At 33.6% G+C, this 15,862-nt stretch overlaps 1 protein-coding gene across 1 annotated transcript in view; it reads left to right on the plus strand.

The window, feature by feature from the left end:
- MRC1 (mannose receptor C-type 1) overlaps positions 1 to 12,630 on the plus strand; it is a 121,431-nt gene extending 108,801 nt beyond the window's left edge. The window contains exons 25-30 of the mRNA XM_074192943.1: positions 1,209 to 1,374; positions 3,431 to 3,580; positions 6,763 to 6,876; positions 10,601 to 10,768; positions 11,641 to 11,682; positions 12,034 to 12,630. Coding sequence (XP_074049044.1) covers positions 1,209 to 1,374; positions 3,431 to 3,580; positions 6,763 to 6,876; positions 10,601 to 10,768; positions 11,641 to 11,682; positions 12,034 to 12,281 — 888 coding nt within the window. The 3' untranslated portion in view covers positions 12,282 to 12,630. The remainder of the gene's footprint in view (positions 1 to 1,208; positions 1,375 to 3,430; positions 3,581 to 6,762; positions 6,877 to 10,600; positions 10,769 to 11,640; positions 11,683 to 12,033) is intronic.
- Positions 12,631 to 15,862: the final 3,232 nt, after the last annotated feature.

Here is a 15,862-nt window from a genome sequence, read left to right on the forward strand (position 1 = left end):
AGTGGATGACCATCTGCATTATTGCAGTGGACATTCTCAGCCCTGAGATCACAGATTCATTTGAGCACTGATTACAGTTTCTAAAGTTACAGAACTTCCTCTTGAGTATGGAATATTCCATTATAGTCCATTTCTCAAATGCCCTGGAAGAGAGGGGAGGAGCTATTGATATCTGTCTGGGGTCAGTGGAAAGCAGAGGACCAAAGAACCTTGGACTAGAGGTTTCTCTGGTAACCAAGGTCATAACTAAATCCTCTCACTACTATTGCTTAAAAAGGAATATGATATCAGCTGTGAATCAATTTCATATGGACATTTAATCCATTTAATCTTTTTAAATTTTTTTTTTTGCAAGGCAAATGGGGTTAAAGTGGCTTGCCCAAGGCCACACAGCTAGGTAATTATTAAATGTCTGAGACCGGATTTGAACCCAGGTACTCCTGTCTCCAGGGCCGGTGCTTTATCCACTACCCCACCTAGCTGCCCCTTAAATTAATTTTTACCTTTAAACATGGATACATTTTAATAAGTATTTTCATAATTCATGAGCTTAAAATATTTTTCTTTTATTCTTAATTATCTATAATAAATATATTGTACATTTATTTTGTATGAGAAGATTATTTTGCTTTATCCTTCACCATTATTTTCAACCAAATTAGCATGATTACTATTTAATTATTTCTATGGAATCAATGGGAAACAAATCATTGATTGATTTATATTCTGTAACACTGTAAAATATTTCTTTAGAGAATGGAACAACTCTGTCTATATTGGATGTTAGCCTGTTAATGAACAGTTCCTGCTACATATGTCCTTTTAACAGAAAAATTATAATAATGAGGATATCTTGTAACTTTTAGGGCTTTAATTAGGCTGTGTTGCTAAAGACTTTGAATGAATTACTAAATTGTGAGAGAATAAATTGAATAAAACAATTCAAAGATATCCCAGAGTGTTATATATCACTTGATCCTATCTTGCTTACTGAATATGTGAATTTAGAATAATCATTGACTTCCTTGGTTCTCAGTTTCCATTTCTATAAAATGAGAGTTTTAATTAGATGACCTATAATTTGCCTTCCAATCCAAACTGCCTATAAATCTGGGGGGGGGGGAAGGTTTTCATTGATTAATATATTTTTTAAAGTTGATTAATTTAGTGTTATATGGATTAACTTCAGTCCATGTTTCTCCTTATAGAATCAAAGTGAATTTTCATGGATGGATAAATGGAGAATGAAATACACAAACTGGGCCCGTGGGGAGCCTCAACTGAAATCAGGTTGTGTCTTTATGGATTTGGAAGGATTCTGGAGGACAGCGCCTTGCAATGAAACTCACTCATTTCTCTGCAAAAAATCAGATGGTAATTAGACATTACAATGCTATTTGGAGGATTTCAATTTTCAAAGCAAGCAAGTACCTACTCTGGTCATTGGGTTGCTAGAAGTCTTGAACATTACCTAGGAACTTCTGAGCAGACAAAATATCTCTATCATTAAAAGATGTTAGATCAACCATCCTTTATCCATTCTTTCCTCAGGTTCCAAAAAGTGTTGAAATTAGGGTGAAGCATTTCCTATTCTAGTGTGGTGAACAGAAAAACCAACCCTGGAGCCAGGGAGACCTGAATTCAAATCCTTCTGCTAATACAGTGACCCTGGGCAAGGCACTTGGGCTGCCCCAGGCAACTCTTGAGAAGGATGAGTTGTACAAAAAGTCCCATGCTAAACTGCATTGAATCCACCCATCTAAGAGTTTCCTATATCAAAGAGGACACAGAACCAGCTTTTATTTCTACTTCTCACTTGATAGATTCTGAATTTCTATTAGTGAATTATTCAAACTTTAAAGCATCTCATTTCCAATAAGCATCTCTTTAATTTTCAGGGATCTAGAGTAATTTTGACAAAATAATGGAACACAACCCATTCATAGATTTCTCAGAATTAGGGAAACCACTCAAATTTAGAATGGTATCTTTGGCCTTTGTTTATAAAATCAGAGATGTAAAGGGATAAATATAATAAATCCTAACTTTGCACCAACTAGGAAGGACTAAATCTTTATGGGATCCCAAGTCCAGAGTGCCCATGGGGTATCTGATGAGGCTATGCCTTAGAACAGTAGCTGGAAAGCAAAAATCTTTGCAAAATTTCATTGGAGGGCCTAAGAATTAAATGTATATATTGCTGTGCAAGTGTCTGATTATGTTATATCTGAATTATGAACAACTACCATCAAGCCTAGTGGAAATATCACTGGTCTGAAGAGGTAGAGTCATCAAAAGGATCTTTAGATTGGAGAGTTAGGGTTAAAAAGATTATCAGTTGCATTAGTGTTAAACTCAAATAGAAACTGCAAAAAAGAATCCCTATGGGATACATGTTAATTTAATTTTAAAATGTAACATTATATTTTATAATATTTTTATTCATTTTGTTAACTATCTCCCAATTGCATTTGAATCTGCTTCACATGGCATTTGGGAGCATAGTAGGTCTTATGTGAACCTCATTTATGATCGATATTTGCCCATCATTCTCAAAGAAGACCATGACTTTAGGGAGGTGATACTATGTCATGCAAGTGAATTGGATTTGATTGAGGAAGTACTGTACAAAGTCACCATTTGGACTTTCTCTTCGGAACTATCTGGGTTAGGGGCTAGATAAGGATCAGGACAACTGAAGATGATTCTGGATTACCTATTAAAAGCTAGGTCTTTCCCAGATCATAGTTTGACAAGGCAATGCCCATTCAGTCATAAAAGTTAGATGAGAGAGATAAGAGGCCAAGAATGGTCCCTTCCACCCCCCAAAAAATAATTAAGCCAAGAGAATAAGACCCTCAGAATTTCTCAAAGATTGAGAACTTCTTTTGCATAATAAAAAAATCAATCTGGGAAAGAAACACACTCAGGGGCTAAGGGTCTCATTTCTAGATAGGGAAAGTAAGTAGCAAAGTGAGAAGGCAACCCATCCAGGGTCACACTAGAAGTATTTTGTGGGGTCAGAATTCAGGACCAGATCCTCTGATTCCCCATTTAATTGTTCTTTCTACTAAACCACTCTAGAGACCAGGATTCTAATCCTATTTCAGATAATAATAAACATTGTGATCTTGGCCAATCACAAGCATCAAGTTTCTCATCTTGAAAATGAGGATGCTGTATTAAAGATCCTTTTGAGTTGTAAGGTTCTAGGTCCTCTTGATGTCACAGCCATATTTTTTGTGATTATGCAAAATCAATAGAATTGATTAAATATAAAAATTCAAAAAGTGATAATGATGAATTCAAATGATTGATGATTAGCCATATGACCATCAATAGATTTTCTTTCCTCTTAAATTGATCCTGGATTGTCTTTTGTTGCATGAACTTGAGATTTTTTTTGTTTAATTGTCTTCTTAACTCTCAGTAAAGCCCCCCACAGAGCCTCCACAATTACCAGGCAGATGCCCAGATTCAAAACAAAGCTCTTGGATCCCTTTCCATGCTCACTGCTACTATTTTGAATCTTCCTCTACAAGAAGCTGGGGTCATGCTTTGCTGGAATGTAGCCGAATGAGTAAGTATGAGTTTTGAGAGCTGGTTCATAGTTGTACACATTGGAGCAAAAAGTTACAGCTGTCCCTTAAATTCTTCAAATAATGAATTTTCTAATTTTCATTTTTTTCTTCCTTATAATAAATCCCTTTTAGCATAGAAAGCCACATTGCTTCCTTCAAAGTATGGCTACCATTTTTGTACAAATGCCAGAAATACGGAAAAAAATTGGGCTTCTCAAAGTCACAAAACCATTTTTTTAACGTGTCAACAGTTGTAGAGATGAACTCAGCAGGGCGTTTTAAACTTCCTCCCTTTTTATCTCTTTCAAAAGTCCCAACTAAGGTTACTCAACTAGGGTTACCCAACCAGGAGTTACCATACTTTAGCTAAATCAAGAGATACTTTCTTTTCTCACTTGCCATAATATTTTCAAATTCAATGGTTTTAGATCTTGAGAGTACCCTTGTCATCATTTAAGAGTTGATTAACCAATATTAGAAAACCATTTGTATCATATACCCATAAGTGAGGGTAGATGATACAGAAAAGAAAGTGCCAAAATTCAAAAAAGCAAAATAGAACAGAATTGTTTCTTAAATACTTTAAAATAAAAGATTGTCTTGACCTCTTCTTCAGCTGAATTGGGAAATTCCATCCTCATCATTCAGTCTAGGTCTTACTCTTTTTAAAATCTCCTCTCTTCTTTTTGTCTTACTCTTCCTTTTCCAGAGGACCTGCTTGCATAATTATTTTAATATATAAACTACCATGTAAAATTTATTCTCTAAAATATTTTTCATGCTGCTTCCATTCACTTGTATCACCTTTTGTAAATCACAGTTTCCTCTGTAAACTGAGGCAGTTGGATTACATGACCTCCATAGTCAATTTAAACTCTAAATCTGTTACCTTATTAATGTATATTCATCATTTAACATATTAGTTTAATTATGAAATTCAGATTTCTGTCCAAACCTGTAATTGGATCTTATGACTTTAAATTGGAAGGAAACTTGGAGATCATCAAATCCAAACATTCCATTTCATTTTAGAGATGGGGAAATTGTGATCCCAGAGAGGGGAAAATGTCTTGCCAAGGGCTAAGAAATAGGTGGTACATGTCAAAGAAAATATTTAAAAGTTGTCACTTTTTTGTTTAAAATTCTAATTCAGGTAGTGTTTAACCACTTGATTTAAATTTTACAAAATAAAAATAAGTTTGCTGTCACTGCTAAGGCATTTAATCCATGTATGTTGTGTTGTATGTTGTCTCCAATTTTTTTTTAGTCTTTGTTTTTCAAAAGTAGAATGGTTTAATTGAGGAAACATAAAGTGTTCTTTTTTAAATAATAGTGGATATTCATTAGAACAGTAATCTATTTGCAGAATTGGATTTAATTTTTAGGGGTACCAGTCAAAATGGATGAGTAGAACATCAATTAAAAACTTGTCACTGGAATGAATAGGATAAAATCTATTTTTATCTAAATATGGAAAACCAATCAAATTTGGATTGAGTGACCAATTTCACTATTGAACTAAAGTATTAATAAAAGAGAGATTTTTCTTTTGACTTCTATTTAGTTTTAATTAATGCCTTATTTGCTCTTTAATTGTTTAAAACCTATGTTCCATCCTAAGTAATTGACTTACTCTTGATGAGACTCTTTATTTGTACTTGAGCAGGCAATAATTAGGAAACAAACTCATTCTTGTGTCTTTCTAAGAAGGTGGAAAGATATCATTAGAGAAAAGTATGACCTGGAAAAAAATTAGGGTTAGTCCTATAGCAAGAGCCAAAAATAACTAGTGTTCAGCTTGCATTCTCCACTGATCTCCATCCATTTCAAAAGAAAATGCCCTTACCATAAACCCCAGCACAGTATATGTTCAGAAAGTATTTGTGGAACCCTTTCTGGGAAATTTTTGGAATTTGGATAAAAGTCACATAGGATTGGTAGCCTTAGATGGATTACTGAATGGTATGCTTTAGAGATGAGACCTGGATCTTTTAGCTAAGTGATTGAAAGAGGAAAGTTATTTGATCTCCCTAGGTCTCAGTTTTCTTCAGTGTCAAATGAAAATATTATCCTATTTATGATTTAGTCTCTATCCCATTAATTAGAATGTTAACTTCTTGAAAATAAGAATTGTTTCATTCTTTGTATACGCCAAGGCCTCACACCTGGTAGACTTTTAATAAGTAATAAATATTTGTTGATTGATTAAATGATTTTAGGTTTGTATATATAAACTCTATGGAAGTAGGAATGAGGTTCGTCCATGTTTGAGTCACAGTGAGTATTAAAACAATTTGGTTGACTTTGAAGATTCATGCAGTGATTTATTAAGAGATTAGTTCAGAGAGTTCATAGAGGTTAGGCTTGAGGAGGGATTTTAACACTATCCTAAGGAATTTAGGAGGATGTATAAAGTATTTAGGGAGGATTTACACCACTAGTGTGTGGATTTGCCAAGTCATTTTCAGGGTTGTTCATCTACCTTTGATGTCTAATTTTCACCCTATTCTTACCAAGTGAATCCAAGGTTCTTGGTCACACCCTAGTAAAACTATCTTGATATGCTAAACCAGGTTGAGGGTAAGTAACAGATCTCAAACCTGTTAATGATTTTGGAGAATGTCTACCTGAAGTGTGTGAAGACTTCTCTTGAAGGAATGGGTAAATGAGAACAATTTGTTCCAATGGCCTTAAAGACAACTGAAGTTGACCCTATGCAGAACACCCAAAGTTCATTCGGGTCATTCACTGCACCTTGAGCCACTGACTTGCCACCAAACTTTGAAGATTCTTTAGAGTAAGTGAGGCTGATTGTGCACCCCTGCCTCATTTAAATAAAATTCATGTACAAATCTGTGATGTCATTGATCATCTTTGAAAGGAAGAATGAACAGTGAGTATGGATTTGTAAATTCTAAAGGTTTAAGATATGTTTGTTGCCTTGTCTAAAAATGTTTTGCTGAGAAGGGTTCCATAGATTAAATGGACCGCCAAAAAAGGTCCATGACACAAAAAAAGGTGGAAAAAAGAGGATATTGTCATTGAGTGACTAGGAAGGAGGAACCAAGGACTATTTCTTAGTTACCTTGGTCATTAGACCCCTGTATTAGGAATAAAGAATAAGTCACTCCAACCAGTTTCACTTATCTCAATCATATTTGTTCCTTTGTCCACTTTACAGATGCATCTTTGGTTTCCATTGAGACAGCTGTGGAATCTAGCTTTCTGACAGACAGGGTTGAGCCACTTAAAAGCAAAACCAATTTTTGGATAGGAATGTATAGAAATATAGAAGGTAAGTATCATGTCTTTTTTGAGGTTAAGCATTGTTGCACGCAAAACACCTTGTTAAATTCTGGAGATATAAACAAAGGCAAAAATGTCCCTTCCCTAAAGGAGCTCACAGTAGAATCGGAAGACAGCAGGCAAACAAGATAGAAAGAAAAGAAATTGGGGGTAATGTCAGTGGAAAGGCACTATGTTCAGGAAGAATTAAGAAGAACATTTGGTTCAAGTGAGTCTTTAATTGTGACTAGAAGGAAACCAGAGAAGTCAAGTGGCAGAGATGAAGAAATAAAATGAAAAAATAAAAGAAAATATTAACTGCCTTATGGAAAAAAAAAACTGACCTGGAAAACAGGTCCAGGAGAAACAATGTCAGAATCACTGATCCACCTGAAAATCATATTCAAAAACGGGACCTGGGCAGTATTTTCAAGAAATTGTCAAGGAAAATTGTCCTGAAATCCTGAATCCAAAGGACAAAATAGGCATCTAAAGAATTTCCCAATCAACTCCTAGATACCAAAGTAAAAACTCCAAGGAATATTACAGCCTAATTACAGAACCATCAGGTCAAAGGAAAAATACTGCTGGTGGCTAGAAAGAAACAATTCAAATATCAGTATTACATAATTATATAATGTTGCAACTGCAATTTTAAAGGATCAGAGGCATATGGAACATGATATTCCAGAAGGAAAAAAGAGCTAGGACTACAACCAAGAATCACTGTCATGGCAAAATTACATATAATATTTCCTGGGAAAAATAGTCATTCAATGAAATATAAGTATTTTAAATGTTCATAAGAGGAAGATGAGCATTGAACAAAAAATGAGCTCCAATAACAAGACTGAAGAAATGGGAAAAAAAGGATTCAATGGAGCCAAACTGTTTACACTCCTAGATAGGAAGATGATACTTGAAATTCTTAAAAATTGTTCCTCTAATAGTTCAGCTAGAAGGAATATACATAGAGAGAGAGGAAATAGGATAAGGTGAATTGGAGGGAATGGCATATTAAAAGGGGATGAGTAAAAGGAGTACTTTGGGTACAGAAGGATGGGAGAGGTAGAAGGAGGTAAATTAATTCACATGTAGAGTCATTAAAAAACCTATTAAAGTGAAGAGAAAAAAATGAGAGGGTGAGCAATGGGCTTTGTTTGAACCTTCTCTCATCAGAATTGGTTCAAAAAAGTGAATATATACAGTAGTTGAATTTAGAATCTATCTTGTGTAACAGGAAAATAGAAGGGGGGGAAGATTGAATATAGGGGCTGAGACTGACAGGAGAGCAGATTGGGGGAGGCAGTAGACAGAAGTGAAACACTGTCAAGGAGGGAAAGGGTGAAAGAAGAGAGAAGACAAGAAAGAGGAAAAATAGGATGGTGGTAAATACACAGTTAGTAATAAAAAATGTGAATATGAATAAAATGAACTGTTCCATGAAATAAAAGTAGATAGCAGAATGGATCAAAAATCAGAATCCTACATTATTTTGTTTACAAGAAACATTCTTGAAGTAGAGAGACATACACAGAATAAGGGTAAGGACATGGATCGGAATACATTATACTTCAACTGAAGTAAAAAAAAAGCAAAGCAAGGATAGTAATCTTGATCTCAGAAAACACCAAAGCAAAAATAAACCACATTAAAAGAATTAAAAGAACAAAATTTCAACAAAATTTCATCTTAGGCAATGAAGTAATATCAATACTAAACATTTTTGAAGTATTATAGCATCTAAATTTTCAGAGGACAGGTTATGAGAGTTATAGGTTCATGATGAGACAAGAGAAATAGAGCATTTTGAAATGTAAAATAGACAATTTTGATTAAATTAAATTTAAAAAAAACTTTTGCACAAACAAAATCAATGCAACCAAGATTAAAGGGAAGCAAAAACCTGGAAAACAATCTTTACAGCAAGTGTCTCTGATAAAGGTCTCTTTTCTCAACTATATAGAGAACTGAGTCAAATTTATAAGACTACTAGCCATTCCTCATTTGATAAATGATCAGAGGTAGTAAATGAGCAATTTTCAGATGAAGAAATTAAAGCTATCTGTAATCATATGAAGTAGTGCTCTAAATCACTTTTGGTTAGAAAAATGTAAATTAAAACATCTCTGTAACACCTCATACAAGATTAGCTAAAATAAAAAAAAGAAAAATGATAAATGTTCGAGAGAATCTAGAAAATTGGAACACTAATGCATTATTGGTGGAGTTGAGAATTTATCTAACCAGTCTGGGGAGCAATTTTGAATTATGCCCTAAGGGCAAACCATTTGATCCAACAATACTACGCTAGATCTATATCACAAAAAGGGTAAAGGATCTACATGTGTAAAAATATTTATAGTAGCTTTTTTCTTGGTGAAAAAATATTGGAAACTGAAGGGACGCCTATCAATTGAGGAATAGCAGAACAATATGTTATATATGAATATAATGAAATATTAGTGTACAATAAGAAATGATGGACAGATTTCAGAAAAACCTGGAAAGACATATGAATTGAAGTAAAGTGAAATGAGCAAAACCAGGAAAGATTTTTCCCAGTGTCATCAACATTATATGATGATCAACTAGGAATGACAGCTCTCAGCAACACAATGACCCAAGACAAGTAAAAAAGACTCACAAAGGAAAATGCTTCCAAATGAGGAACTGGACTCTGAATGCAGATTGAAGCATTATTTTTTTCACCTTATTCTTTTTCATGTTTTTTTCTTTTGATCTTTTTATTTTTCACAACAATGATCAGTATGGAAACATGTTTTACATGATTGCATATATATGTTTACATCAAATTGCCTATATTTTTGGAAGAAGGGAGGGAGGGAGAAAAATATGGAACTCAGTACCTTGTAAAAATGAATGCTAAAAATTGTCTTGACATGTAATTCAGAAAAAAAAACCTTTAAAAAAGAAAGTTGTATCAGGTGACAACTCTGTGTCTAAATTCACCTTCCTGTTATCTACCCAGACTAAAACATTCTTCCCTTGTCATTACTCAAAGTTAGAGTCAATAGATCAATAGGCATTTCTTAAGTGCCTATCCAGTCATTGTTCTTAGTTCCAGGGATACAAAGAAAGTCATAGGATGGTTCTTGACCTCAAGGAATTCACTGTTTAATGTGGAAAAAAATACATCAAAAGAAGCTAAAAAGTGAGGAAAGACAGGAAAAGTTAGCTGCTCAAGGGCAAAATGAAGTCATTCAGCCTGGTGGAAAAAATGATCTGAGGAACTGTGGTTTCCAAGTTGACATCACCATTTGATCTAACAATACAACTGATAGCTCTGTATTTCAAAGAGATTATTTAAAAAAGGGAAAAGGACCTACACATGAAAAAAATACTTATAGCAATTCTTTTTGTGGTGGAAAAATATTAGAAATAGAGGGGAGTGGTGAGTTTTTGAAGATGATAATGTTCAAACAAATATCTGGATGAGGAATGATAAAAGTTCCCTTGGTGCCATTCTTAAGTAAAAGATGATCAGGGAGGAGCTCTCCACCCCTCCACTTTCCAGTCAGAAGGAAGAAAGGACCCCTCAGAGGCATGAGCCTTTGAGGAGGAGTGTGTTTCTGAGTTGAATTCATCCCTAACCATTCTTAACTCTGAAAGTATGAGACTATATCATTAAAATAAAATTGCAAACCTAAATTATAGTATATTGGGGGGGTGATTATTGCTGATTATCTCTTGCTCTCCCCTCTAACAATCAGGGAATTGGCTTTGGTTTGACAACAAACCAGTATCTTTTGTCAACTGGAAGATGGGCGAGCCCTCTAGTGAACAGAATGAAAACTGTGTGGAACTCTATGCTACAAATGGATTCTGGAATAACCTTTACTGCTCTAACTACAAAGGATATATTTGTAAAATGAAAAAAAGTAAGTATTTCTTTTCACTTTAATATTAAGATACTCAACATATTGCTTCTACTACTCATGTAGTCAGATAAAACACAGGGACTAGTAGAAGGAAGCAAAGTGCAATTGCTAAGTATCCAGTAGAGTTTGAACCATATTGGAGGTGCATTGGGACATTATAAATGTAGAATGGCCCTGGGGATAAGGTTGAACATAATCATGCCTAAAGGGTTCAGTCTGTTGATCTCCTGAAGCAAGCATTTGTCTTTTGTTCATATTACAATTTAGGTTTGTAATTTTATTTTGATGATATATTCTCATACTGCTAAAGTCATGAATGGTTGGGAAGCACCATTCTGGGAATGTTTATAGCTCAAGCAAGACCATAACATCCTATTTATCCGGGATCTGATGCTGATAATAGCTTAGAACATGATGCAGTGATCCATGTATTAGGAGGTTTTTGTGTCTGATCTTTGCCACTTATTGGAAATGGTATGACTGTAGTTGGACAAGTTTTTAACCTCTCCAAGCCTCAACTTCATCTGTTATAGAATAGGGATAATAAATTCTTTCATACATATTTCCTATTAGGAAAGTACTTTTTAAACTACTGAGTGCTAAATAAAGGCAAACTTATTATCATTAGTATAGAAAAGTTCCATAATAATATGATGTTACATTCAATGAGTACAGGTAACTCATTGATTTGGGATATGGGATTTTGGATATGGGGAAAATAAAAGGAAGATGGTAGGTAAATACAGACAGAACAAATTTATAGTAGAGTAGTCGAAATATGGAGTCATTAGCTCTTATAAAACAATTATCAAATAAATATGTATTAATACGAGCTCATGGAAACTTTAAACAAATGTCTTTTTTTTTTAAAGTTGTTGATGTTGAGCCTACTCAGTCAATGATAAAACCAAAAGGTAAGGACATCACAAAAATTTCAATGCAAAAATGATTAAGATTTCTGTATAATTTTGATATTGTCAAGTTCCACTCTTATGTTAGTTTTAAAATGCTAATGAAGTAATTAATCAGTGTCTGTGGAACAAAAATAGTCCTACAACTAGATGACATTATTAACATTTTCCATGTTGTTCTGTGGCATGTGGACTGTTACTTGTCTTTCATTTATGTTTGACAAAGGTGGTGTGGGAGAATAGCCATGAATTCCACCGCTATAATGAAATACCATTGTACTCTTCTTCCCAAGTCAGATTCTTTACCCCTTTGCTTGTGTCATTTTTCTTACGGTAACTCCTGCTTCTTTACAGATGGACCAGAGACTAGAAAAGCTCCCAAATCTCACAGTTCAGCTGGAATCATTGTATTTGTGGTGCTCCTGATTCTGATAGGGGCTAGTGGTGCTGCATATTTCTTTTACAAGAAAAGACAGATCCGAGTACCACAAGAACAAAGCTTTGACAACACCCTCTATTTTAACACAGGATCCCCTCCAGGAGTTAGTGACACAAAGGATCTCATGGGCAACATTGAACAGAATGAACATGCTCTCATTTAGTGCAATACCATAAGGATATTTATCTATTATTGTGTTTGATAAATTACTCTTTTTGGATAAAACTTTCCCAAACCTTGAGCCAAAGTGATTGTTTCCATGTAAAATTGTATTATTCATTTGAGTAGTATCTGTCTGCCAACCCTGGTGGAATAGTTGTTCCTTTTCTAAATCTAGCAAGATTTTTTCCAAGAGAGTAAGTATAAAATACTCAGAAATTAGACTTACTACATTGACCCGGTTTAATTGTTGTTGGTTTCTCCCTAAAATATAATTAGTAGAAAGGTTGTCAGACTCACGTAAATCTCTCTCACACACACACACACACACACACACACACACACACACACACGTCTTATAAATTTTATGGATCTCTTAGCAGAATTGCATGTTTAATTACTTTGAAACTGTAATAAATCCTCCAGGAGAAAAGGATGATTAGACCATATTTCATGACAACAATTCAGATCATAATACTTGAAAGAATTGCAATTCAGACGATTTCAGGTGATGTGAAAAGTTCAGGCATGGTTTTGGGGGGATAGTTTTCATTATCAACAGTCATTTCATTAGAATTAAATAATTTTGAATTTTATTTTCAACTAAGAAAACATGGTTTTTTAACAACATGAGTGTTGCAAATTTTATAACTTTTATTCTGAGTAACTTTAAAAATATTTTTCTCAGGTGTCAGTGAGTGAGAAACAAACACTTAAAAGTTTGCTGCATCCTATCTCTTTAAGTGATGTGAAATAAAGAGCCCAAATGAGGTCTATTTTTAAAACTTTTGTATTGGTGTTAAGTTCTGTGATTATGACTTTGTGTGTTTTTTAAAAAGCTTTACTTGTCCAAAGTAACACTACTGATAAAAGTAGTTACATTGCCATTGAAAGGCATTTATTGACCTAGGAACTCAATAAATGAAAGCAATAGATATGTCCCTGAAAAATTACACATAAAGTAAAAATGTATGCCTTATTTATTTGCATTTGTCTTCTGTTTTTCCTTGATTCTTCAGAATTATATAAAACAGAGGCAAAACTCATTAGACAAGAGATTATCATGGGATCAGAGGATCATAGACTTGAGGTGGTTAAGTCAGACAAGAATATTAAGTACCAGAGAGGATCATTGACTTACCTAAGTTCACAAGGGTTCTAAGGAGCACACTTGGAATTCAGTGATCTGACTCAATATTCATTTACTTCATCTTGCTGTTGTAGAATTGTAGAGAAGTCATTTACTGGAACCTTTTCATTCTTGACATGATGAAACTTCAATGTTAAGTAATAGGGAGGCACTACTAACTAGTGATGAAGATATGACTGCCTGAATCAAATATTAAGATCTTGCCTTTTAAATTCTATCATTGCTTTAAAAATATAGCTAAATGTCTGTGCTCCTGTTGATCTATTTTATAAAAGAATTTACCAAACTAGTTCACAATGAGTTTTATATACATTCCAAAGTTGACCAACTCTGGTTCCAGCCAGGAAATGAGCAGATAGTTATTGTCGCTTATTTTAGTTCAAATCTAAAAAGTACTTCAGAAATTACCTAGTGCTTCCCAATAATTTTACCATGAACAAACTGAGGCCCAGAGAGTTGAAGCAACCTGACCAAGATTAGTGAGGGGTAGAGCTGTATAAGTTCCAAATGATCCAAAACACTTCCAGGTACCCCATCACAAGTACCAAGTTGACCATATTATTGAATTGACATATTTTAGATAGTAGGGGAAGAGATACTCATCTTGAAAATTGCAAATACTGATGCCCAAATTGTAATTTGTCTACTGAAATTTTACATGAAATTTCTGGATCAAAGTTTTCTCTCTGTAACTAATATTCTCTTTAATAATAAGAAAATTATTCAACCCTTTGAGCCTGGAAATTTGCATTTCATCTTTTTTAAGAAATTATAAAATCCACAAATTTAAATTCTACTAAATCAATGTTTGGTGAGAAAGCTGTTTTATATTGTGAAATGAAATCTGAAGATGATGATAGGTCTATTTTAATATTTATATTTGAGTTATTCAAAAAATGTCATTGAAAAATATTAGGGTAAGATGTTTGGGGTGGGTTTTGGGGGCTACATTTACAATTTCTTGAGCATAGGGAACTTCTTGTATGAAAATTTCCTCTACTGATGCAAATCAGCCATTTGTTTGAAACTGGTAGTCTTAAAGAGCTGTTGGAAAATTTAGAGGGTAATTGAATTGAACAGGGTCTAGGGCAGGATCTTCACCCAGATTTTCCTAAATCTAGGCAACCTTTGGTGGTCTAATACCACTTGTCAATATTTTCATTAAATTAAAAATAACTCTATATTGTATTTCATAAGAATAGAATAGAAGCTCACAAATCCCTACAAAGTAAAAGACCACTTTATCACCTACAGAATTCACTGATATTCTACTTCATAATTTCATATTCACTTAAAAAATGATGACATTTGGTTGAAACTAAGAATCACATTCTTCCAGTAATGTAACTTGTGGGAGTTTTATTTTCATAGGAAATAAATTGTTTTCTGTGTTCTAAAAGAAGATGTGGATGTCAGTCATTACAACAATCACAACACTTTATTACACTTGAAGGTTTTCAAAGCACTTTATGAAATGGTTTGCTTTTATTTAAGTAAATAGGAAGAATTTTAAAAAGAAACAGCTTTAGTGAGCATATTTCTCTGTTTTAAATCTCATTTGATATTAAAAATCAAAGGATCATCAAATAGTTATTTCTTCTGTAATTATTTCTATTCTGGATTCCCATACTTTAAGAATTTAGTTATATTTAAAATTTTATGTTTCTGCCTTTTGTTTTTATAGCACATTTATTTGCAAATATAGTATTCCTCCCTTCCAGTTTTACTCAGATAGCCCATTTCTTATAACAAACATTAAAAAAGAAAGGTTTAAAATTTTCAATAAAATCAATCAATAAATCCATTTTCCATGCTAGAATATACACTATTCTACACCACATACTCATCTCTTCAATGAAGAAGGGGAAATTCATTTTCTCTACCCTTTCTCAAGCCTGGTCTGGATAAGTCACAAAATTTTAAGCTTTACTGCATTGTTCTTTGCTTTTAAATTATTGTATACCTGTAAATTATTTTCTTGTTCTTACTTCACTCCAAATCTATTTATATGTTTCCCTGGATTTTTCAGTTTTATATTTTAAGATGGCCCAATATTATTCCAAATATTCTTATTCCACAACTTGTTTAGTCACTCACTAATTAATGGGCACCTACTTTGCTTCCAGTTCTTTGTTACACAAAAATGTGCTACTATAAATATTTTGTTGCATTTGAGATATTTCTGTCTTTGATCTATTTGGGATAGCAGTGAGATCTGGGTCACTGATCAATGGATTAAAATTATGAAAATTTGGGTCACTCTTTTTAAAGCATTCATATGATTTTAACCTATTATCATTAAAAATCTCACCTTCAAGATTTCATTTTACTCAATGCATTTTATAGGTATGAAAAAAGAAGGGTGAGAATTTATGTTTTCTGTGCCTTCCAGTTATTTGGATGGTTAAAGAAGTCCCAGCAGAATATCATTTGAA

The sequence above is a fragment of the Macrotis lagotis genome, chromosome 7 (genome assembly GCF_037893015.1).
Source record: "Macrotis lagotis isolate mMagLag1 chromosome 7, bilby.v1.9.chrom.fasta, whole genome shotgun sequence".
NCBI lineage: Eukaryota > Metazoa > Chordata > Mammalia > Peramelemorphia > Peramelidae > Macrotis > Macrotis lagotis.